At 43.3% G+C, this 23413-nt stretch overlaps 1 protein-coding gene across 3 annotated transcripts in view; it reads left to right on the top strand.

Moving 5' to 3' along the window:
* uba1 (ubiquitin-like modifier activating enzyme 1) overlaps positions 1 to 23413 on the top strand; it is a 91265-nt gene that overhangs the window by 24472 nt on the left and 43380 nt on the right. For all 3 annotated transcript variants that reach the window (XM_084332813.1, XM_084332812.1, XM_084332814.1), the window contains 9 exons: positions 2385 to 2517; positions 2623 to 2720; positions 3455 to 3601; positions 7544 to 7720; positions 8926 to 9033; positions 9164 to 9244; positions 9508 to 9660; positions 22280 to 22445; positions 22836 to 23032. In XM_084332813.1, coding sequence (XP_084188939.1) covers positions 2385 to 2517; positions 2623 to 2720; positions 3455 to 3601; positions 7544 to 7720; positions 8926 to 9033; positions 9164 to 9244; positions 9508 to 9660; positions 22280 to 22445; positions 22836 to 23032 — 1260 coding nt within the window. The remainder of the gene's footprint in view (positions 1 to 2384; positions 2518 to 2622; positions 2721 to 3454; positions 3602 to 7543; positions 7721 to 8925; positions 9034 to 9163; positions 9245 to 9507; positions 9661 to 22279; positions 22446 to 22835; positions 23033 to 23413) is intronic.

Raw genomic sequence — 23413 nt, 5'->3', positions numbered from 1 at the left:
TATGACAACATCACCGTTGTGAAGGGCATATGGGAGATTGATTGATTGAGTGGTGATATGGGGGGAAACCCGGTAATAATAAAATGTCACTCGGCTGCATTTAAGCAAAGCCGCTCAGTATAGTCGTCCACTATGTTGAACGCGCGTTATGATAGCTTGTTACATGCTAGGTAGCTAGCCGGCTAATGCTGGTTGACTTGTCATTCTCATCCGACTCGAAGGAGACGCGTCGCATGCTGTTGTTCGCCCCCATGTCAGACCGCACTGATATCCGAAAGCGACGACTCTACATGCAATTATTTTCATCCACTGATGTGTTTTTGTCTAGTTTGTCTACGTTGTCAAGCCGGTGGCAGGAGTCTGTAGGTCCGCGAGCAGTGATCTGTCCACTTCCCCAAGATGGGCGGCATCTTCTAGAAAATGAGTGTTCATTGGAGGAGCTTAGAGCGCATCTGTACAACGATGATGTTCATTGGTTATGGTTGGATTGAGGCGCAAATGGGAGGAATCAAGGGGGGAGTCAGAGTTCGGCTTGTGCCAGTGAGCGAATCAGCAGATTGCAGAATGATTTTTTTGTTTTGTAATTACTAGTACTCGCCAGACTGGCGAGTGCTCTTCATGAATTACTCGCCAAACGTAAAAAATACTCGCATTTGGCGAGTAAAGTGGCCTAATTTCCTCCCCTGATATACCGTAATTTTCGGACTAAGGTGCACCTGAGTATAAGCCGCAGCAGCTAAATTGAATGATGTGTACATATATAAGCTGCAGGTATTTTAATGTTTAATTGTCGGGAAAGAGATGGCTGTTTGAGGAAGCTCCCATTTATTAACATGGCGCGGACCAGCCATAGCTCGGTATACGCTGCGGCCGGCTAGCGTGATATCTGAATCTGGTGTGCTAAGAGTCCATCCATGATTCTGTGAAAATCATACAGCAGCAGTCTGCTAACTTTCTCGGAGTAGTGAGTTGCAAGCGGATTTCATCCATCTTGTTGCAAATGGAGCGGGCGTTTGTTAGGAAGAGTGTCGGCAACGGTGGCTTGAATGGATTAGCCGTTAGCCTAGCATTGATGCCAGCCCGCTTGCCTCGCTTCTGCTTCCGTTCGCAGCGTCTTCTCCGCTTGTCTGTCGCGGCAGGAGCCTCGCTTGGAGGTCCCCTAGTGGCCGTTAGCTGTAAAAATCCATAGATTAGCCACACCTTTATATAAGGCGCAGGGTCGGAAAATGGGGAAAAGGGCGCGGCTTATAGTCCAAGAATTACGGTACAAATCGAGATTATTAATTTGAATATAGAATATTCATTGACAGCCCTACTTAACAGTAACTGCACACTCTACATCACCCCTGAGTGGAACATGGAAAGCCAAACTTTCCCCCACTGTACCGAAAACCCAGACTGAACCATGACTTAAAAAACGCGGTACGTACCGAACCGTGTTTTTTGTGTACAGTTACACCCCTAGTGTGTATGTGGCATCTTTTTCCCCCATGGCCATGTGCATTCTGCAAAGAACCTAATTTACCTAATTGAGTGACACCACAAGTTCACTTAGTAGCTACAAGCTCGTAATTGAATTAAAATGAAGAGAACTATAGAAGAAAAATTTGTAAAGAGAAATGTTGCGGTGCTTGTACCAGTCTTATTCCGGTTTACAATCATTTACATAACATCTTAAGAAATTACTAATGTGTATGGGAACTGACAAAAAAAGGTAACGGTAAAGGTAATGCTTAAAATGTATTATTGAAGGGCGGTCAGGTGGTGTAGCGGAGATTGTGCTTGTCACCAATGCAGGAGATGCTGGGTTCGAGCCCAGCTCTCGGCGTTGCTACCAGCTTGGCTGGTCGTTCATACTAATACAATTGGCGGTATTAGGGGGTGGGAAGCTGGTGTGTGGGAATCTGGCGTTGTGGACAGCGACGCCTACAGGTCAGGTCTCGGCGCTTGCTCAGCTGGGGCAGGACTTGGTGGAGATAGCGTGCCCTCCCACGTGTTACACTTCACCAATGAGAGTCCTCGCTGCCAAGTGAAAAGACGTCACTGGCAGTAGCCGCACGTATCGGAGGAAGTGTGCGGTCGGCTTCGGGACTCCCTTGTACCGACTCGTAGGAGAACATGCATACAGCAGCCGGGGAGGGGGGGAATTGGCACACTGACTAAATTGGGACGGGGAGAAAAACAGAAAATTGGGGGGGGCGGGGGGATTTTTATTATTGCAGTGGCAAAAGGCGTGGTGAATGTTTGGGTGCACCTAAATTAAAAAGTTAGTCTGGAGCCCTGTCAACGCTCTCAAATATTTCAAAGATAATTTTCAGAAAAATCTCTTGTAATGTACATTATTTATTATCATTCACAATATCCACAAATGCCCCCCCCCCCAGGACGCTGCGGGTGTGGTGACGTGTCTGGATGAGGCTCGCCACGGCTTCGAGAGCGGAGACTCAGTCACTTTCACTGAGGTCCAGGGCATGACTGACCTCAACGCCTGCCAGCCGGTTGAGATCAAGGCTCTCGGTAAGAAGCGCTTCCATTTAGAAGGGAAGGGTCCATGTACCCTGAGTTACCTGTTCCATTGGATTTCCATGACTAGTCTAATGTTTGTTCTCTCTCGCTCTCTAGGTCCCTACACCTTCAGTATTTGCGACACCACCGGCTTCTCCGATTACGTGAGAGGGGGAATCGTCTCCCAGGTCAAGATGCCCAAGAAGATTTCTTTTGTGAGTGGTTGCCACTTTCCGCATCTAGCCACTGTAATTTCACAGTGATGTGGTAGCAAATGGACCCTTTTTTTGCTTGTAAATTGTATTTGTTTTGGCATCCGGAAGTGCCCAGGGACTGTCTGGGCGAAACCATGTGACCTCCGGTGACCTGTCCTTGTGCTTATGTTACCTTCGCCTAGTCAAATGCCAAGTGAGCCGTGTCAGGATCTTTGGTGATTAATGGTTTTGCAAACCCGGTTAGACAATATCACTACACTCCGCGGGAAGAAACTCCAGGGACCATTCGCTCACTGCAGCAGAGAACGAGGGCTGTAGAGACGCCACTAAACCTGTTTCACGCTTTGGGAGTACATTTTAGGATTTAACTGAAAAGATTCATGCATTTCTAATGTGGAAGCCAAGTATTGCCTACAAGATGACGTTGCTGACAATATGGTCTATTTTAGGGATGGGCAAAACTCACAATTACTATTCGATAGTCACTGGGAACTATTCCATTACTAATTGAAAATCGTACTACCTTTTTATATAAAAAAGAAAAGAAAAGTTTAATCTTTATTTAAAAAATAAAAAAAAATGTATATACTTACAAATGTGAGATAATCCAACACTCGAGCTAGCCGGCTGCTGTAATTTCTAACAGCTAACACTAGTCGACCAAGCCACCCCTAGTCTATTTATACCACTATACATTTTTCCAGCACTCTTAACTTGTATCCCTTCCTGTGCAGAAATCCCTCTCCTCCTCCATGACCGAACCAGAGTTCATCATGACAGACTTTGCCAAGTTTGAGCGTCCAGGACAGCTGCACGTTGGCTTCCAGGCCATCCACGCCTACCAGAAGAAACACAGCCGCTTGCCCAAGCCATGGAACCAGGTAACGCCATTTAGCCAGAGTGGTCCATCGCCGGACCGCAAATTACATCACGTCATAAATCAATGTCTCCAGACTGTATGACATTAACCTCTTAAGCCCGGAGCCCTATTTTCTGAAAATTCACCTAAAATACATAAGTAAATGGAAGATTACTCTACTTCTACAAGGTCCATTTGCATGTTCTTGGTATCTAGGGACATCTATGGACCTCAGTGAATGTATTCCCAGTGTCACTCTGTGGCACAGTTCCATTAGTGAGGAAAGATGGGGGGGTGGGGGGGGTTATATTGACGAGGCTTGACAACAGAGGTTCAAAGATAACGTCACATTTATTTGGCTATTCGTTTCTTTATATCTATCCATCGGGGCTGCTCCCGTTTCTGTGTGTTGACAAATCCTGGTGTGACATCATCACCTACGGCATCTTAGGAAGCTCAAACTCAAACCTATTACATCACAATCTCTCTCTCTCTTTCTCTCTCTCTCACTCTCTCTCTCTCTCTCTCTCTCGTCAAACATGTACACTAAAGTTAAGTCATGTTGTATTGTGTTTGAGGGAAAGAAACCTCCTGTCCTGCTGTAGTTTTTATTTTCACTGTGCCGCTTGATTTGATTGTATTTAATGAAAACAGTGTTTTTCAGAGATGGAAGTAACTTGAGAAAAGGTTTTGCATTTTTCTATTGCAGTTTAAAATACCTCTGTACTATGTGAAATATGTCCTAGTAATACAAGAGTACAGTACTAGAAGCATTATATAGACATTTTAAGATAAATTAATATACGGGGCGGCTACGTGGCGTAGTGGGCAAGGCGCTCGCCACGAAATGCTGGAGACGCTGGGCTCGCCTGTTCGAGCCCAGCGCTCCACATTTGCTTTCAGTTTAGCTGGTCGTCCGTACTAATACTCATTGGCCGTATTAGGGGGTGGGAAACTGATGGGTGGGGATCGGGCGTTGTGGACAGCGACTCCTACAGGTCGGTTGGTGCGCCTGCGCAGTAGAATCAGGAAGTGTCGGGGGCAGCGTGAGCCTCCCACGCGTTACTCCTCGCCACTGAGAGATCGAGCTGCGCAGGTGAAAAGATGCGACTGCTGTTACCTCAAGTACCGGAGGGGGCTTGTGCTATGTATGACTTAGTCCACATTGCAGCCGGCTTGTGTGAGGCAAGAAACCGCGTTCGTGACAGGGGAGGGTTGAATTGGATGATACGAAATTGGGATGGGAGAAAATATAGAAAATGAGAGAAAAAGTGAAAAAAAAAAATTATATACCGTGATATATACCGTTACCGTCTATGCTTAAAATTATACTGTGATATATATTTTAGACCATACCGTCCAGCCCTATATCAGTCCTATTATACCTTATTATAGCCAACTTGCACATCTATGGATCAGGCCAAATCTACTCTTTCCAATGGCAGAGTTCAATTTGGATTTAGTATCACCAGGCGTGCATGAAGAACCGAGAATTAAATCTGTAAATACAGTCTGCTTTTTATTTTTGCGACCGGTCCGCCATTTTGAATCTGTTTGCAACGCGGATTGTTGCTAAAAGTTCACCGAAGGTAGACTAGACACACTTAACTGTGCTCCAATCTATGCCAATAACGTTCAGTTTTGTGATATAGTATCCAGAGGAAATAAAAAAAAAATATCAGAAATACGTTTGTTTACTAATAGGTTAAAGTGTTATTAACACTTTGGGTGCCGGAAAACGCTTTACAGCCTCATTCCCGCCCATGCTCAAGTTGCCGAAGGACGCTTTACAGCGTCTTTAATATCAATATTTCAAAAATCTGTGATCGGATTCATATTTCCCCTCCGCTGGCCTGAGATCCACCAGGAGGACCCACTGAGCTCTCTGGCGGTTCAGGAGCGCCATCTGGTGGCCGATCGGCGCAATCGCCAAACAGGAAGTGCTGTGGAGGTTGTGCTGGTCGGCCATATTACTTCCGGGCACTCTGTTTGGCTCCCGGCACTCTGGCTCGTCACAATATATAGCGATCCATTGCCAATAACTCGATAAACAACATGATTTGGACGTATATAGTATTATACAAGCTGGAAATGGTTCATCAGGATAAACATCCCATAATCGAAAACGGTCTACACCACGCTGATCGTCCAACGGCGCGAGGAAGATCCAGTAAGATTCAGCGTTATTTTTTAACGTGTTCCATATAAACTTATGATGAACATATGACCCACACTAGATGAATGATATAACGCTGCCCACGGAATTATAAACGATCCCCCGCCCATCCGGTCATCATCAGATCATACGTAGATCATTCTAGAAGTACGTCCAATTGAAATTTTTTATATCGCCCCGATTGCCATCAAACTGTATTTCATCATCAATATAATGCATTTGGGGCTATAGATCACGTTCTGGAGAAAGGTGCAGAAAGAGATGAAAACATACTTATACATTAGAGCATACTTTACTATGAATATGTGAATGAAAAAGTTTAACGTTGCTACACAATGAACAATACATATAGGACTTTGAATGGGCCCTAATAATGGCAATGTAGCAATAGAATTTAAAAAGTTATAGCCATGCAAAGAAGGGGTACTTCTCCATAGACAAATAGAGCTGGCAATCTATGGTATATCATGAATTTAACCCATGGCACCCAAAGTGTTAATGATATATGAGTTTAGGAATTGTATTCAAAAGATGGCGAATTTCGACCGGAAATAAATCTGAGCAGCCATTTTGCTGTAGTCATTATGATGAAGGAAAGATGGGGCTTTCAATGAGCGTTGACATTTTGAAAAACGACAAATTAATTAATTACTGATTATTATTTATTTATATTATTTCTCTGGATTATATACCACAAAACTGAATGTTATTGGCATAGTTTGGAGCGCAGTTAGTTTGTCTCCCTTCTGTGAACATTTAGCAACCATCCGTGTTGAATTTGGTTTCAAAATGGCGGAGCTGTCTCAAAAATAAAAAGCTGACTGTAAATACAGTAGATTTCATTCTCGGTTCTTCATGCACGCCTGGTGATACTAAATCCAAATTGAACTGTCATTGGAACGAGTAGATTTGGCCCGATCCATAGATGTGCAACATCGCTATACTAAGGTCATTTATAGGCCTCATATTTTTTTTTATCCACTTTTTGTCCCATTTTCTATATTTTCTCCCATCCCAATTTCGTATCATCCAATTCAACCCTCCCCTGTCACGGACGCTGTTTCTTGCCTCCCACAAGCCGGCTGCAATGTGGACTAAGTCATACATAGCACAAGCCCCCTCCGGTACTTGAGGTAACAGCAGTCTCATCTTTTCACCTGCGCAGCTCGATCTCTCAGTGGCGAGGAGTAACGCGTGGGAGGCTCACGCTGCCCCCGACACTTCCTGATTCTACTGCGCAGGCGCACCAACCGACCTGTAGGAGTCGCTGTCCACAACGCCCGATCCCCACCCATCAGTTTCCCACCCCCTAATACGGCCAATGTGTATTAGTACGGACGACCAGCTAAACTGAAAGCAAATGTGGAGCGCTGGGCTCGAACAGGCGAGCCCAGCGTCTCCAGCATTTCGTGGCGAGCGCCTTGCCCACTACGCCACGTAGCCACCATATAGGCCTCATATTCTATATTCTATAATAATATTTCAAATTGCAATCGTCTGGATGGCAGAATTCAGCACTGTACAAAACCTCATCTTCCCTTTATTAATTTCCTTAGATTTTACACGTGATCTCAAGAAGGTACTGAACGAGCTCGGTGGCAGTTTTTTTTGTCTGGTAAATTTTAGCATGGTGTTATTCACTGTCAAAGATGCAAAGTTAAGGAATCTTCCAGTGGCTTCATCATGTTGTGTGGTGCTTCTGCGGAATGTAATACAAATTCACTCTTAACATCAGAAAGTGCATTTCCTGCTGCATTGTGTAATAGTTGTGTGATATGCTGATTCCAGGCTGACGCAGACGAGATGGTGACGTTGGCTAAGGAGGTCAACGCGGCCCAAACGGGGTCAGCTAAAGTGGAGCAGCTGGACGAGCCGCTTCTCAAGAAACTGGCCTCAGTCAGCGCCGGCGATTTGGCCCCCGTCAACGCTTTTATCGGCGGACTGGCTGCGCAGGAAGTGATGAAGGTAAAAGAGGCCTTACCCTCTCTGGCTTTTTGATCGGTTGGCGTGTAATGGCTGATATGTGGATTCTTTAGGTCATATGTCGTTCATCACCTGTCTTTTACACATGGGAGTGGCTGCTGTGGTCTTATCTGATATTTTGTGTTTTGTCATAGGTATTCGTTAGCTCATAAAAATGTGATTATAACAGACTGCTGTTTATTAATGTCGGGCCGACTGCCCACAGACACCTATTTGATTTCAAGTCGGCAGCAGCACGAAGTCTCGAGGGACTTATTTGATTTGGAATATATTAATGACTATATACGCAAAAGTAGCCTAGTTTTAAGTTAAAATATTATAAATCTACATGCCTTGAGGATGTCATTCTTTATAAAAAATAGCCTGCCTATCAATTGACTATCGTGAGGAGTGTGTGTAATAATAATGGCTCGCTACAGAGAGGAGAGATCGTTCGCAACTTTTAAATAATAATAATAATTTCTCTAGAGTATCGATAGCAGTACCGATGACGTCGGAGCTTATAAATACTCCGGTCTTTTCTAATATAGTACCGGTTCCCGTTTAGAACCGGGGTCCGGGGGTCATCCCTAGTCATAGGAGTTGTTTGCATAAGGCAATGGTTTATCAATATCTGGTGTTTTCTTGCCGCGGTCTCCGATGTCACACATGCTGGGACGTAGGGCTGAGCCCAAATGTTCAAACCATCGTTCGTTACGTTGGCATTTGAATTCTAAATCAACATTAGAATTTATATATATTTTTTCATTCTGTCTATTCATTCTGTTTAAACCAATGGGGTTTTTCTTCACAGTTGCAGATAAAGATTAGGCTACACTAATATTATATTAAAAGAAACTGATTAGTTATATTCATTAAAGAAAGTTGATTTAATAAAAAAAAACGAATTTAATCAGATTAATCACTTTATTCAAATTGAGGATTTAGTTTGAGGATATTTATTTTAATTTTCGGAAAAACCCTGACGAAGTTCGAATCCCAAAAACTGGCTTCGGGGACAGCCTGGGACGCCTATTTAGTTTGATTCTACTTTCTTTTATTTCTTTATTATATTTAATAAAGGCAGTCTATTTTCATTCTGAAACTGTTAATTGCATCATACCAGGCTTGTGATTCACCTCTGCCTTCTCTGCACGTATGTATGTATGAATATCTTTCATTTTCAAAGTGTCTCTCTCTGCTCTCAGGCATGTACAGGGAAATTCATGCCTGTCATGCAGTGGCTGTACTTTGATGCCCTGGAGTGCCTGGCTGAAGAGGAAGGTTCTCCAGTCACAGAGGAAGAGTGCGCCCCTGTAAGTGCTGACTTGGACAAACACGCACACACACTCTTTGACACGGATAACAATTCTCTTGTCGGTGAAAAGCAAATTAGCTAATCACTCTCCTTCTCCATCTCTCTCTCCGTCTCCATCTCTCTCCCAGAGGAACTGTCGTTACGATGGGCAGATTGCAGTGTTTGGCACCAAGCTGCAGGAGGCTCTGGCCAAACAGCGCTACTTCCTAGTGAGTCCACCAATCGCACGCTTTCAAAAACACCTTCCCTTGGTGTCCTGTTGCCGAGGAGAATCTGGCATTGGAATTTCCCCTAAACGCCATTTAAATTTATCACACCCACAAGTTCCACAGCCATGGTCATCATGTATCAAAACCATTCACCAGCAAGACCTCTCGGCGATGTGTGACTTAGATTTATCTTCTGAATGCTGTAATCTGTACAATTTGGAAATGGAACTGATCATTAATTGTGTCCCTGTTGTCCCTGCCAGGTGGGAGCTGGTGCCATCGGTTGCGAGTTGATGAAGAATTTTGCCATGATGGGCTTGGCCAGCGGGGAGGGCGAGGTCATAGTGACTGACATGGACACCATTGAAAAATCCAACTTGAATAGACAGTTCCTCTTCAGACCCTGGGATGTCACGGTAAGTCCCCGCGCGTCCCCTCCCTCTGGCACACGGGCTGGTGAATGGAAGAGGCGGTGTACGTGTGTTTTGAATGGTGGATCCAATCAGTGTTTCAGGTTCCCGTTCACTGAGCCTTCTGTGTTTCCTTGCGATTGCCTCCAGGTGCACTTATGGTAACCGATGCTGATGGGTTGATGTCACAATTAGAGGTTGACAGATAGTTGATTATTTTAAAGGCAGATATAAATAACGATGGCATGTAACTAGCAAAAATGTGCCTGGCTGTTAAGAGGAATCTTGCTTGTTTCCGTTGGGCCACACCTGTGGCATTTTCCTCCCATCACATTTAAGCTAGCTTAAAATAGCTTAACTTTGCGGCAAAACAGACCCGCTTCGCCGGTAAGCTAGCATGACTAGGCTGGTACCTTTTTGGATTCCTCAAGATCTCTAGTTTCACACGATTGCTTAAAGAATGAGAATGAGGGGTTATTGGTAACATAAATGGCCGATTATAGAGCGTTTTGACTGAGTGAAGGCAATTCTTTTTACGATTTTGGCGATGGTCGTGTGGTGATCATCGCTCCCAGTCTAAGATGAGATGGTCGTGTGGTGATCATTGCTCCCAGTCTAAGATGAGATTGTCGTGTGGTGATCATTGCTCCCAGTTTAAGATGACATGGTCGTGTGGTGATCATCGCTCCCAGTCTAAGATGAGATGGTCATGTGGTGATCATCGCTCCCAGTCTAAGATGAGATGGTCGTGTGGTGATCATCGTTCCCAGTCTAAGATGAGATGGTCATGTGGTGATCATCGTTCCCAGTCTAAGATGAGATGGTTGTGTGGTAGCTGTAGGGCTGCAGCGATTAGTCGACATAATCGACGACGTCGATCATAAAAACTCGTCGACGCAGAATTTTTGTCTTCAGCTCTGGTCCAGCTGAAGACGAAGCAGAGGAACAGATTGGACATTGAGCATGACCTCAGAGTTGCTTTGTCTACCATCACCCCAGACTTTGAGACTCTTGTCAGGAGCAAACAAAATCCCCAGTTATCCCATTAGTTCCCTGGGATGTTAAGCTAAGAAGTCTGCTAAGAAGGATATATTATTTATTATTATTATTATTTTATTTCATTGTGTTTTTAGCCCTAGTTGCACTTTTGTTGCAACCCCAGTTATCCCATTAGTTCCCCCAAACTTACTGTCGGTCTGTTATGTTAAGCTAAGAAGTCTGCTAAGAGCCCGGAAAAGGAGCCGCGCCCACAGGAAGCAGAGATGGAGGGTGTGACAGAAATAATCGTTAGATTAGTCGACTAATCGAAAAAATTATCGACAGATTAGTCGACTACCAAAATAATCGTTAGTTGCAGCCCTATTGTGTGGTGATCATCACTCCCAGTTTAAGGTGAGATGGTCGTGTGGTGATCATCGCTCCCAGTCTAAGATGAGATGGTCGTGTGGGGATCATCGCTCCCAGTTTAAGATGAGATGGTTGTGTGGTGATCATCACTCCCAGTTTAAGGTGAGATGGTTGTGTGGTGATCATCGCTCCCAGTCTAAGATGAGATGGTCCTGTGGGGATCATCACTCCCAGTTTAAGATGAGATGGTCGTGTGGTGATCATCGCTCCCAGTTTAAGATGAGATGGTCATGTGGGGATCATCACTCCCAGTCTAAGATGAGATGGTTGTGTGGGGATCATCATTCCCAGTTTAAGATGAGATGGTTGTGTGGTGATCATCGCTCCCAGTTTAAGCCTTTAATCGCCAATGACGTGTTTAGACGTCATTCCTCGCCATGCGTAATCTGCCAATGACGTCGTACAGCGTCTTTGAGATCAATATAGGGGTGGACGGTATAACCGGTATACGGTATAAACGGTATTAATTTGCTCTACGGTATGGATTTTGACTATACCGTGTAACCGGTAGAGTAGCTCTAAAATAGCAATGACGTCATGTAACCACAGCGCGACTATTTCAATCGCATTTGCCCCTAAAAATAGATAGAATTAGTCATAGATAATAGATATGTGCAAACTGGAAAAAGTTATTTAGGAGGCTTCGCGCAGTGGGCGTGTCAACCAGCGTTTCCGTTAGCCGGTAATTACCGGTATTTGACCGGCAAAATCTGTTGAAGTCCGACATATTTCTCTCCGGTCTTAATGTCCGGTGAAAATAATTCCCTGAGTCTAAGTAGGCTGGGCGATAAAACGATAACGATAAATATCGCGATAAATTATTTCCTCGAAATAAACATGAAACGTGGTCGCAAAGTTTCGATATATCGATTTTCCAAGTTTGGCTCCGTTCAGCCTCAGCTCACTCACTAACAACCAACGTTACGTGATGACGTCCTTACGCACCACAGCTCAGGACTCAAGGCTGCTAGGATACTTAGCTTGCACGGCGCTATTTAATATATTTACGTGCCGAGTATGTGTGGCGAGAATTCTGATGCCACGGTTATAGTAGTGTGTGATATACGGTGGACGTCGTTGCAATGTATTGTGGCGGAACAGAGTATTTTAGGGATATTTACTAGTACATTGTCATGGAATACATCGCTTGTAAACGAAGCTGTCTAGGTTAACTAGCTTGCACGGCGCTGTTTCTATATATTTACGTGCCGAGTATGTGTGTGGCGAGAATTCTGATGCCACGGTTAGAGTAGTGTGTGATATACGGTGGACGTCGTTGCAATGTATTGTGGCGGAACAGAGTATTTTAGGGATATTTACTAGTACATTGTCATGGGATACACAGTACTGCTCGCTCTGGCTAACGTGCGCGGACTGATGACGACATCAACTCGAGACATTCACAGCAGAAAAATAAGTCTATTAATAGCCCGTCCATCGGCGCCGGGCATAAAAAGTTAATTAAATTTGACAGACATTATATCAACGATAATTATCGATATCTAGTTATATGAAAATAATTTTATAATTTTATCGCAATAACGTTTTTGGTCATATCGCCCAGCCCTAAGTCTAAGCACAATTTGATTATTTGAATTATATTAAAATAGGCTAAAATTAAATAGCCTATGCGATGAACGAAACGATCATTACATTTGTTTCCTCGTTGCTTCTAATAATGACAACGACGTTGTCAGCGAGAGCTTAGTGCTGGGTGTGCGAACTTTTGTGAAGCTGCAGAGCCGGAGCAGCAGCAGCACAATGCAGTATTCCAGCAGTACTCCAATTCAGCCATTTTCAATTCAATGTTGGGTGGGGGGCGCTGCTGTGCGGTCCCCAGAAAAGAGCCAATAACAGCTGAATCAGCTGCTCTGCAGCGCCATACTCTTTGCAAATAAGTCGTTGCGAGGTGGAGAGAGTCGTCACGCAAACAACCCACGATAATGTTGCCGTCTCTCTCTGCCAAATTTCTCAGTTCTTCGCTTGATATAATTAATACAAATGTCCAATATAACGGAATTCGTTAGCTCATAAAAATGTGATTATAACAGACTGTTGTTTATTAATGTCGGGCGACTGCCCACAGACACCTATTTGATTTAAAGTCTGCAGCAGCACGAGTCTCGGGACTTATTTTATTTGGAATATAATGACTTTATACGCAAAAGTAGCCTAGTTTTAAGTAAAAATATTATAAATCTACATGCCTTGATGATGTCATTCTTTTGTTTTGTTGTCATTCTTTTGCCTATCAATTGTTTTTAAGCTCAATAAACTGACCGGAATTTCTCTCATTTGACCGGTAGATTGAAATCTACCGGACACTGAGGCCGGCAACAATTTTTTCTAACGGAAACCCTGGTGTCAACACGCAATTGTCATTTCATAATAAACACATATCACCGCGGCGCACAGCAAGTTTCAATTTCAGTTCCTGGCATTTTTAACCAGTGGAGAAAGGTAAGAGATGTCCCTATCGTTTTTCTTATATGAATTATTCTACGTTAATAAAACATACCTGGTGATCAACTACAGTTTGCTGTAAACATTATGATATGCGTGTAGTGTTATGATAACGACGGCTGCAGCGGAAGCAGTGGATTTGCGAATAGCATGCAGCTGCAGAGCCGCAGAGCCAGCAGCGCTTTCAGGTCAGATCCGCTCAACAGCGCCCCCCCACCCAACGGCTGAAAGCTGTGACCAGACCTGAAAGCGCCGCTGGCTCTGCGGCTCTGCAGCTACATATGCTTCTAGCAAAATCCAGCATCCAGCCCGGCTGTTTGCAATGGGAGCAGCACGGACTCTGGACTTATTTTATTTGGAATATAATGACTTTATACGCAAAAGTAGCCTAGTTTTAAGTTAAAATATTATAAATCTACATGCCTTGAGGATGTCATTCTTTATATAGCCTGCCTATCAGGCAAAAAAAATTATTCTAACGGAAACACTGATACCGTGATATATACCGTTACCGTCTATGCTTCAAATTATACCGTGATATAAATTTTAGACCATACCGTCCACCCCTAGATCAATATTTCAAAAATCTGTCATGGCAATCATATTTCACCCACGGAGACTTGACGGGTGCTGTAGAGCTCCTCTCAACTCTCCAACGGTGCAAGACCGCCATCTGGTGGCCGATCGGCGAGGTGCCAAAACCGGAAGTGAACGGTCGGAAGTGGTGCTCACCCATATTTCGTCCGGCCATAGCGATCCGTTGCCAATAACTCGATAAACAACATGATTTGGACGTATATAGTATTATACAACCTGGAACTGGACCAACAAGATCGGCATCCCATAATAACGATCTTTTTGCTCCAGTAGCATCCCCCATCGCTACGAGTAAGCTGCGGTGAGTTTCAGCGTGTTTGATTATTATTGTCCATACAAACTGCTCTGATCTATGTATCACCCATGCTACATAAATGATTTAACGTCTGCCACAGACTTATAAACCCCCCCCCCCCCCCCCCTCCGGTCACCAGCAGATGATGAGGCATGACGTTTAGGACCTTGTACAATTGAAATTTTTAATCTGACGTCAATCGGTATCAAACTACATTTGATGATCTAATATATGTATTTATGGCTATAACTCACGTTCTGCAGAATGCTGCCGAAAACGATAACATATTTATACTTTAGACCGTATTTTAGTATGAATATGTGAATGAAAAAGTAGAACGTTGCTACATCCTAAACGATAGATACTTGACGTTGAATGGGCCATAGTAATGTCAATTTAGCAATACAATTTAAAAAGTTATAGCCCTGCAAAGAAGGGGAGCCTCTCCATTAGGGGTGGGACGATACATCGATCCAGATCGATACATCGATGTAATTATCAACAATCGAATCGGATCGATGCAATGTAATAAGATCGATTCATATCGATACTCTTATTTTGAAAATCCTGTGGCGAGTCTCATATCCGCCCAAGAACAACAGCAGTAGCTCCGTGTGTGTAGATGTTACAGCATAGCATTCTCCCTTTCTGTGTGTGTGTGTGTGCGCGCGTCTTTGGAAAGACCAGATGAGGTCAGAGGAGTTTGATGTTTAAATGTTATTTAAACATAAACAATATAATACATAATAAATGTAGGCCTATACATGATCATGCAACATCAACAAATTGTTGTAGGAACGGTTTGGGAGAGGGAGGTTGTGAGTTTTGAGTTCCAAAAAATGTAGCTTAAAGTTTAAAGCTCAATATATAAAAACGTGGCACTTTACAGTGAACAGGAGGTCTATTTGTATTAAAAACAATAGATTGATTTTCCTTTAAATGTCTGGAAGAGCTCAAAAATACAAATGTCAAATGATATTTTCATTACCTTTTTTTTGTTGATCTAAATGTTACTGATTGTGTTAAATGGGCATATGATATCATCTCATATCGATCGCAGGCACCTGAATCTAATCGTATCGTATTGTATCGTGAGAGACTTTGTGATATCGGCAAATATCGTATCGTTGTCCAAAGAATCGATATCGTATCGTATCATGATGAAACTGGTGATTCCCACCCCTACTCTCCATAGACTTACAGTGGTGGCAGAGAGGTGATTAAGATCAGAATAATCCCTGGCAGATAAAGGGTTAAGATGAGATGGTTGTGTGGTGATCATCGCTCTCAGTCTAAGATGAGATGGTCGTGTGGGGATCATCGCTCCCAGTTTAAGATGAGATGGTTGTGTGGTGATCATCGCTCCTAGGCCACATTTTTTTATTGCTGCTTTGTGCTTTCAAGTGTTTTCTGCCTCTGGCTCTCAGCTTGGCCAATGCGTGTCGTGATGGATGAAAAAAAGAAGCATCGTGGAGCTATTTCAAAAACTCATATTTACCTGTAGTGTTAGTTCTTCATAAACAGCTCAGTCAAACATGTTTCTGTTGCTATTTATTTTATTATTGATGGTGGTGGGGCTACCAGTTTGTTTACATGTGGATTACTGGTTGGCCTTTTGTGAAATGAGAACCCACATTGTGTAATTGTCTAGAATGTTCCCGTACCATATAAACTGCTTCAGCTGTCAACCTCACAGTAATTGACGTGTTTCAAGCTCCCTCTTAGCTCAACCGAGGAAAGCAAAGCTTTGGCTCAAGAAAAGACGGTGAAGCTCGAGATAGGTCAGTCAGTTGTGTTTGGATGAGTGAAATGCAGTTGCATTGCTATTTGCTCAGAAAATGGGACATTTGGGCGGCTGGGTAGTGTAGAGGTCTAACCATTCGCCTACCACCACATAGACACAGGTTCAAATCCCGGCAGTCGTGCCTTCTGCTTGGTCAGTCATTCCTACAAACACAATTTGCAGTGGGGTATGAGTCCTGGTCGTTGAAATAGTGACTCCTAGTATGCCTCTTTTCCATTGCATAGTACCTACTCGACTCTACTCTACTCGCTTTAGGTACCTGGTACTTCATTCGTTCCACTGCAGGTAGTATTCCGTTTCATCTCTGTGTGGGGAGGCGGGCCGCTGGCGTACAGCATGAGAGCTCCGTGAGCATAGCTATGTCCGTGGGGGCTTGGAGCAAGCCAGAGTAAACACAGTTTCAATCAATCAATCAACAACATCCAGAATCTCGTTGTGTCTATTCTGCTAACGTTAACGTTACCTCTCGTGTCTATTCTACTAGCGTTAACATTACCTCACGTTGTGTCTATTCTACTAGCGTTAACGTTACCTCTTGTGTCTATTCTGCTAACGTTAACGTTACCTCGTGTCTATTCTACTAACTAGCATTAGGTAAAAAACGGTTTAAAATGGATGATGAGGATTACCTCACGTTGTCTATTCTGCTAGCATTAACGTTACTAGTACAAACAATCAATAGCGAGTTATACTGATCACGCTATGTACGCTAGTAGCTACAATGCTAACTCTTATAATGGTAAAACGCAATCACATTAGCACGTAAGCTAACAACAAGCTTAACAAATCAGCTATCTTTTTGTGAGACTAAACTCTCCGCTCTTTGTGGTAAATTGGGTTGGTTTTGTTTAATCAATAAATGAGGCAGAATACACAGTGAATGTATCTTTTGTTTATTGCACTTGTTCCTGCTGCAAACAAATAATGAAATCCTACGTGAGGCTAAATAAAGATGGCAGGTTTTTGTGCAGACGCTCCAGCGTGTGACGCTTCTCTCTTCTGACCAATCGGTGGTCTGCAGTGTTTCATGTAACTTTTTTGGTACCACTTCTACCTGCTTGGAACCTCCAGAAAGCCGGTACTAAAAAAGTACCCGGTACCAGGTATTTTGGCAATGGAAAACCGAAAAGGCAGAGTAGAGTCGAGTAGGTACCATGCAGTGGAAAAGGGGCAGTAGTGACTGGTAGGTCTTGCCTGTTCAGCAGGCAGGGGATCTGAGGGAGAAGGCGTGAACCTCGGCGCACATTGCGCTCTCCCAGTGAAAACTCCTCAATGTCGGGTAAAAAGAAGCAGCCGGCCACCTTGCATGTATCAGAGGAGGCATGTGGTAGTCTACACCCTCCCCAGACCAACAGAGGCGGCATGTGGTAGTCTACACCCTCCCCAGACCAACAGAGGCGGCATGTGGTAGTCTACACCCTCCCCAGACCAACAGTAGGGCAGGGCAATGACCAGGAGGGCATCATTTATGATAAAACACAAGATGCTTGTGCCCTAAGGATAAGCGTTCAATGAAGAAACCCAATCCCCATACCAAACATCTATGCTACAATGTGTGGAGGGGAGGGGTAAGGAAGGATACGAACTTGGTTTAGGGTAAGGGGTGTAGTGGTAGGGAATAGGATATGAACTTGGTTTAGGGTAAGGGGTATAGGGGTAGGGAATGGGATATGAACTTGGTTTAGGGTAAGGGGTCTAGTGGTAGGTGAAAGGATATGAACTTGGTTTAGGGTAAGGGGTGTAGCGGTGGGGAATAGGATATGAACTTGGTTTAGGGCAGTGCTTCTCAAACTTTTTATGTCAGGCCCCCCTTTGGCGGACCAAAATATCTAAATTTACCACGTTTATAACTTCTGTCAACCTCATTCAGCTCAGGGCTAAGCTGTCTTGACGCTAGTGCCTCTCTGTGAATTTACAGTGCGTCCATTGTGCGTTTGGCAAGACCCCCTTGATGAGCGCCTGTAGCCCCCTCCTTTTCCCTGCCATGGCCTGCGCACCGTCAGAGCAAAAGCCCACACAGTTCTCCCATTTCAGTCCATGTTCTGTCGGGTAACTAAATAATTTTGAAGAGCTCATCACCTGTCGCTCTGTTTTTCTCAGTGACTGGGAATTTACAAAGCGAACATAGGAAATAAGCAAACAGTCTTTATTGCTGTCAGTCTTTGACAAGGCAACACGCATGTCATCCTCAAGGCTCAACTTTTGTTTTCAGAGCTGTCATGGATGAAAAGCCAGCTTCACACAGATATGTGGTGCTGAATGGTATCAACACCTTAACTGCTGCATCATGAGATACTTGGTACTCAGCACCACACTCTGAAACTAGCTCTCCAGGTGGTATCAAATGAGATTTCAATGAGTTCTTCCAAGAGTTTGGATGGAGATGTGTCAGGAAGCTTTGTCTCAATGTTGTCTGTAAAGTTTTTTTTTATCCAGAGTAACTTGGTGATCCTTTTCTGTGTTTTATTAAATAATGATTTTCAGATTTTGAGAAATGGTCAAACTTATCCAAATATGGTATTTTCATGGAGAACAGTGAAGCTGCAACAGATAGCACTTTAGTGATGCTTTTCTGTAATAAAAAAAAATATATATATATTTTTTTTTAATCTCAGGCCCCCCCCCCTGTCATGCCTCTGCGCTAGGGCTGGGCGATATGGAAAAAAATCATATCGCGATAACGATATGATAATTTTATTTTATTTCTCGATATCGATAATTATCGAATTGTTATAAGTATACAAAAAAAAAAAAAAATTTTAAACAACAGATGTATGTTTATTTTGCAGCAATTCTTTGTCATTGCCGCCATCTTTAGTGTTACATCCCCTCACACTCCAGTTCTCAGGCTGCAGCTGGTTTAAAAGCTAAAGTAAACCGGCTTCTCTGCTGGCTGTGGCTCCAGAGGAGTTGAACAGTTCTGGCTCTGCTAGTTTATTTTCGATCTTTTGGCGCTTTTTTGGTGGACAAACCACCGCACATGTGCACTGTGACTCGTGACTGGAGTCTAGTTCTGCTAGCACACATAGCCTACTGTGTACAGACGGTTTCAAAATGTATTTTAAATTAGAAAGCAAACAAAATAAATGGACAAGAGAAAAAGAAATCTGAATTTGGTCAGTATTGTCATTTGGACAAGCAAAGCCATTACTTTAAGTTGCAGGCAAGAAAGACAAGTCTGTCCACTGTCTCTGGTTTTAAAACTGCCCTGTTGCAGGTAAAAAAAAATTTTTTAATTTCGATATTCGATATCGATTATTAAAATATATCGCGATATTTATCGTTATCGTTATATCGCCCAGCCCTGCTCTGCGCCCCCCACTTTGAGAAACACTGGTTTAGGGTAAGGGGTGTAGTGGTAGGGGAAAGGATATGAACTTGGTTTAGGGTAAGGGGTGTAGTGGTAGGGGAAAGGATATGAACTTGGTTTAGGGTAAAGTGTGTAGTGGTAGGGGAGAGGATATGAACTTGGTTTAGGGTAAAGTGTGTAGTGGTAGGGGAGAGGATATGAACTTGGTTTAGGGTAAGGGGTGTAGCGGTAGGGAATAGGATATGAACTTGGTTTAGTGTAAGGAGTGTAGTAGTAGGGGAAAGGATATGAACTTGGTTTAGGGTAAGGGGTGTAGTGGTAGGGGAAAGGATATGAACTTGGTTTAGGGTAAAGTGTGTAGTGGTAGGGGAGAGGATATGAACTTGGTTTAGGGTAAAGTGTGTAGTGGTAGGGGAGAGGATATGAACTTGGTTTAGGGTAAGGGGTGTAGCGGTAGGGAATAGGATATGAACTTGGTTTAGGGTAAGGGGTGTAGTGGTAGGGGAAAGGATATGAACTTGGTTTAGGGTAAAGGGTGTAGTGGTAGGGAATAGGATATGAACTTGGTTTTAGGGGTGGGACGATACATCGATCCAGATCGATACATCGATGTAATTATCAACAATCGAATCGGATCGATGCAATGTAATAAGATCGATTCATATCGATACTCTTATTTTGAAAATCCTGTGGCGAGTCTCATATCCGCCCAAGAACAACAGCAGTAGCTCCGTGTGTGTAGATGTTACAGCATAGCATTCTCCCTTTCTGTGTGTGTGTGTGTGCGCGCGTCTTTGGAAAGACCAGATGAGGTCAGAGGAGTTTGATGTTTAAATGTTATTTAAACATAAACAATATAATACATAATAAATGTAGGCCTATACATGATCATGCAACATCAACAAATTGTTGTAGGAACGGTTTGGGAGAGGGAGGTTGTGAGTTTTGAGTTCCAAAAAATGTAGCTTAAAGTTTAAAGCTCAATATATAAAAACGTGGCACTTTACAGTGAACAGGAGGTCTATTTGTATTAAAAACAATAGATTGATTTTCCTTTAAATGTCTGGAAGAGCTCAAAAATACAAATGTCAAATGATATTTTCATTACCTTTTTTTTGTTGATCTAAATGTTACTGATTGTGTTAAATGGGCATATGATATCATCTCATATCGATCGCAGGCACCTGAATCTAATCGTATCGTATTGTATCGTGAGAGACTTTGTGATATCGGCAAATATCGTATCGTTGTCCAAAGAATCGATATCGTATCATGATGAAACTGGTGATTCCCACCCCTACTTGGTTTAGGGTAAGGGGTGTAGGGCAGCGGTTCTCAACAGGGGTGCCTCAGAGCTGCCAGGGGTGCCTTGAGATTTAAAAAAGAGATTACAGAAAATTATCACTAAAGTGCCATCTGTTGCAGCTGCACTGTTATCCATAAATACCATATTTGGATAAGTTTGACAATTTCTCAAAATCTGAAAATCATTATTTAATAAAACACAGAAAAGGATCACCAAGTTACTCTGGATAAAAAAACCTTTACAGACAACATTGAGAAAGCTTCCTGACACATCCATCCAAACTCTTGGAAGAACTCATTGAAATCTCATCTGATACCACCTGGACAGCTCGTTTCAGAGTGTGGTGCTGAGTACCAAGTATCTCATGATGCAGCAGTTAAGGTGTTGATACCACAGCACCACATATCTGTGTGAAGCTGGCTTTTCATCCATGACAGCTCTGAAAATAAAATATAGGGCCAAGTTGAGCCTTGAGGATGACATGCGTGTTGCCTTGTCAAAGATCTCCCCACGTATTGACCGTATTTTTAGCCAGCAGCAGCAGACCTCGCATTGAGTTAGAAATGTCCACTGAGTGAACGAGTGCTTATTTTCTGTATTTATTTATATTTTTTGATGTATAAAAATAGGGAAACAATGTCCAGGCACGCACTCCAGGTTTATAAAAAAAAAATTGTAACTTGGTGATCCTTTTCTGTGAAATGATCACACTTATCCAAATATGCTATTTTTATGGAGAACAGTGCAGCTGCAACAGATGGCACTTTCGTGATCCTTTTCTGTATTAAAAAAAATAAAAATGCATGATTTTCAGTTTGAGAAATGGTCACACTTATCCAAATATGCTATTTTTATGGAAAAGTCTGCAGCTGCAACAGATGGCACTTTAGTGATAATTTTCTGTAATTTTATTTAAAGAAATATGCTATTTTATTTACTACTACAAGCAGTGTAATGTCAACTGTAAGCCATTTAGACCTGAAACACCTGTTAATAATGCATTATATAGCCTGCATATACACACAAATGTGTTTCCCGGTTTCTTAAATAAACATTATTTTGAAAGCAAGCACTTTTGTCGTCATTGTAGCAAAAAAGACGGGACCGGAAAAGTCTTTATCGTATGTAGGGGTGCCCTGGAATATTTTATTGAACACAGGGGTGCCTTGGCAGCAGAAAGGTTGAGAACCCCTGGTAGGGAATAGGATATGAACCTGGTTTACGTTAAGGGGTAGGGAATAGTATATGAACATGGTTTAGGGTAAGAGGTGTGGGTGCTGGAGGAAATGGTTAGAATGAGAGCTCCAGGTATTGACAATGATGATGCTACATAGCCTACCACATGGCCACCACAACCCAACGTTATAATTTGGGGACGGGAGTTAAATGAGAAGGAAAGAAAATGGAAAGAGTTGTTTATTGGCCTCATTTGTGCGTTGTCAGAAAATGAAGAGCGAGACGGCAGCAACGGCGGTGAAGCAGATGAACCCATCTATGAAGATCACGGGTCACCAGAACCGAGTGGGCCCCGACACAGAGAGGGTCTATGACGATGACTTCTTCGAGAGCCTGGACGGCGTGACCAACGCTCTGGACAACGTTGACGCACGTAAGTGGTTGATAGTGGTTTTTCTTTCTCCAATATTTATATTTGGTAATTTAGCTGACACTTTTATCCAAAGCGACTTACAAGTTCTGTACAAGTCAGTAGGAAGGGTTCAACAACTCTGGCAGCAGTAAGTAATGTTATTCATCGAACAGCGGTGAACTTGAGTGCATAGTAGTAAAGATATATTGGCATAGCAATATGTTGCTTTTCGGTGTTGAATCTTTACTAGCAGTGGCGTGATAAATAATGCAGGACTGGGTTTATTTACTGTGGTAGCATCCACAGGGTTTAGGAAGTTAATTCTATATTACTTGTCCGTGTTGTGGCGTTACATCGACTCATCTCTTTCACAGGCTTCGTCTAAATCTCCCTCCCCTTCTGTGTGTGTAGGTATGTACATGGACAGGCGCTGTGTGTACTACCGTAAGCCCCTGCTGGAGTCTGGTACTCTGGGCACCAAGGGCAACGTGCAGGTGGTCATCCCCTTCCTCACCGAGTCCTACAGCTCCAGCCAAGACCCCCCCGAGAAGTCCATCCCCATCTGCACGCTCAAGAACTTCCCCAATGCCATCGAACACACACTGCAGGTCAGTAGAAACGCTCAAGAACTTCCCCAACGCCATCGAACACACACTGCAGCTCAGTCGAAACGCTCAAGAACTTCCCCAACGCCATCGAACACACACTGCAGCTCAGTAGAAACACACTGCAGCTCAGTCGAAACACACTGCAGCTCAGTAGAAACACTGCAGGTCAGTAGCTTAAACACACTGCCCCCCCCAGGTACTCTGCAGGCCGTTGTAAATACAAACCCAACGAAAATCCATACAAACGTCGAGCAACCTTGTTAAACTGAAGGCTTGCCTGGTGTGACGTAGTGATGAGTGCAAATATTTGAACATTTGTTCGTGAGTCACCACATATAGATTATACCTATTATGTCTGCACTTTATGCATTGCAAGGTCAA

This window comes from Notolepis coatsorum (assembly GCF_963971535.1).
Source record: "Notolepis coatsorum genome assembly, chromosome: 17".
Lineage (NCBI taxonomy): Eukaryota > Metazoa > Chordata > Actinopteri > Aulopiformes > Paralepididae > Notolepis > Notolepis coatsorum.
Note: the sequence above shows the minus strand (reverse complement) of the source record. Positions and strands in the feature narration are given on the sequence as shown.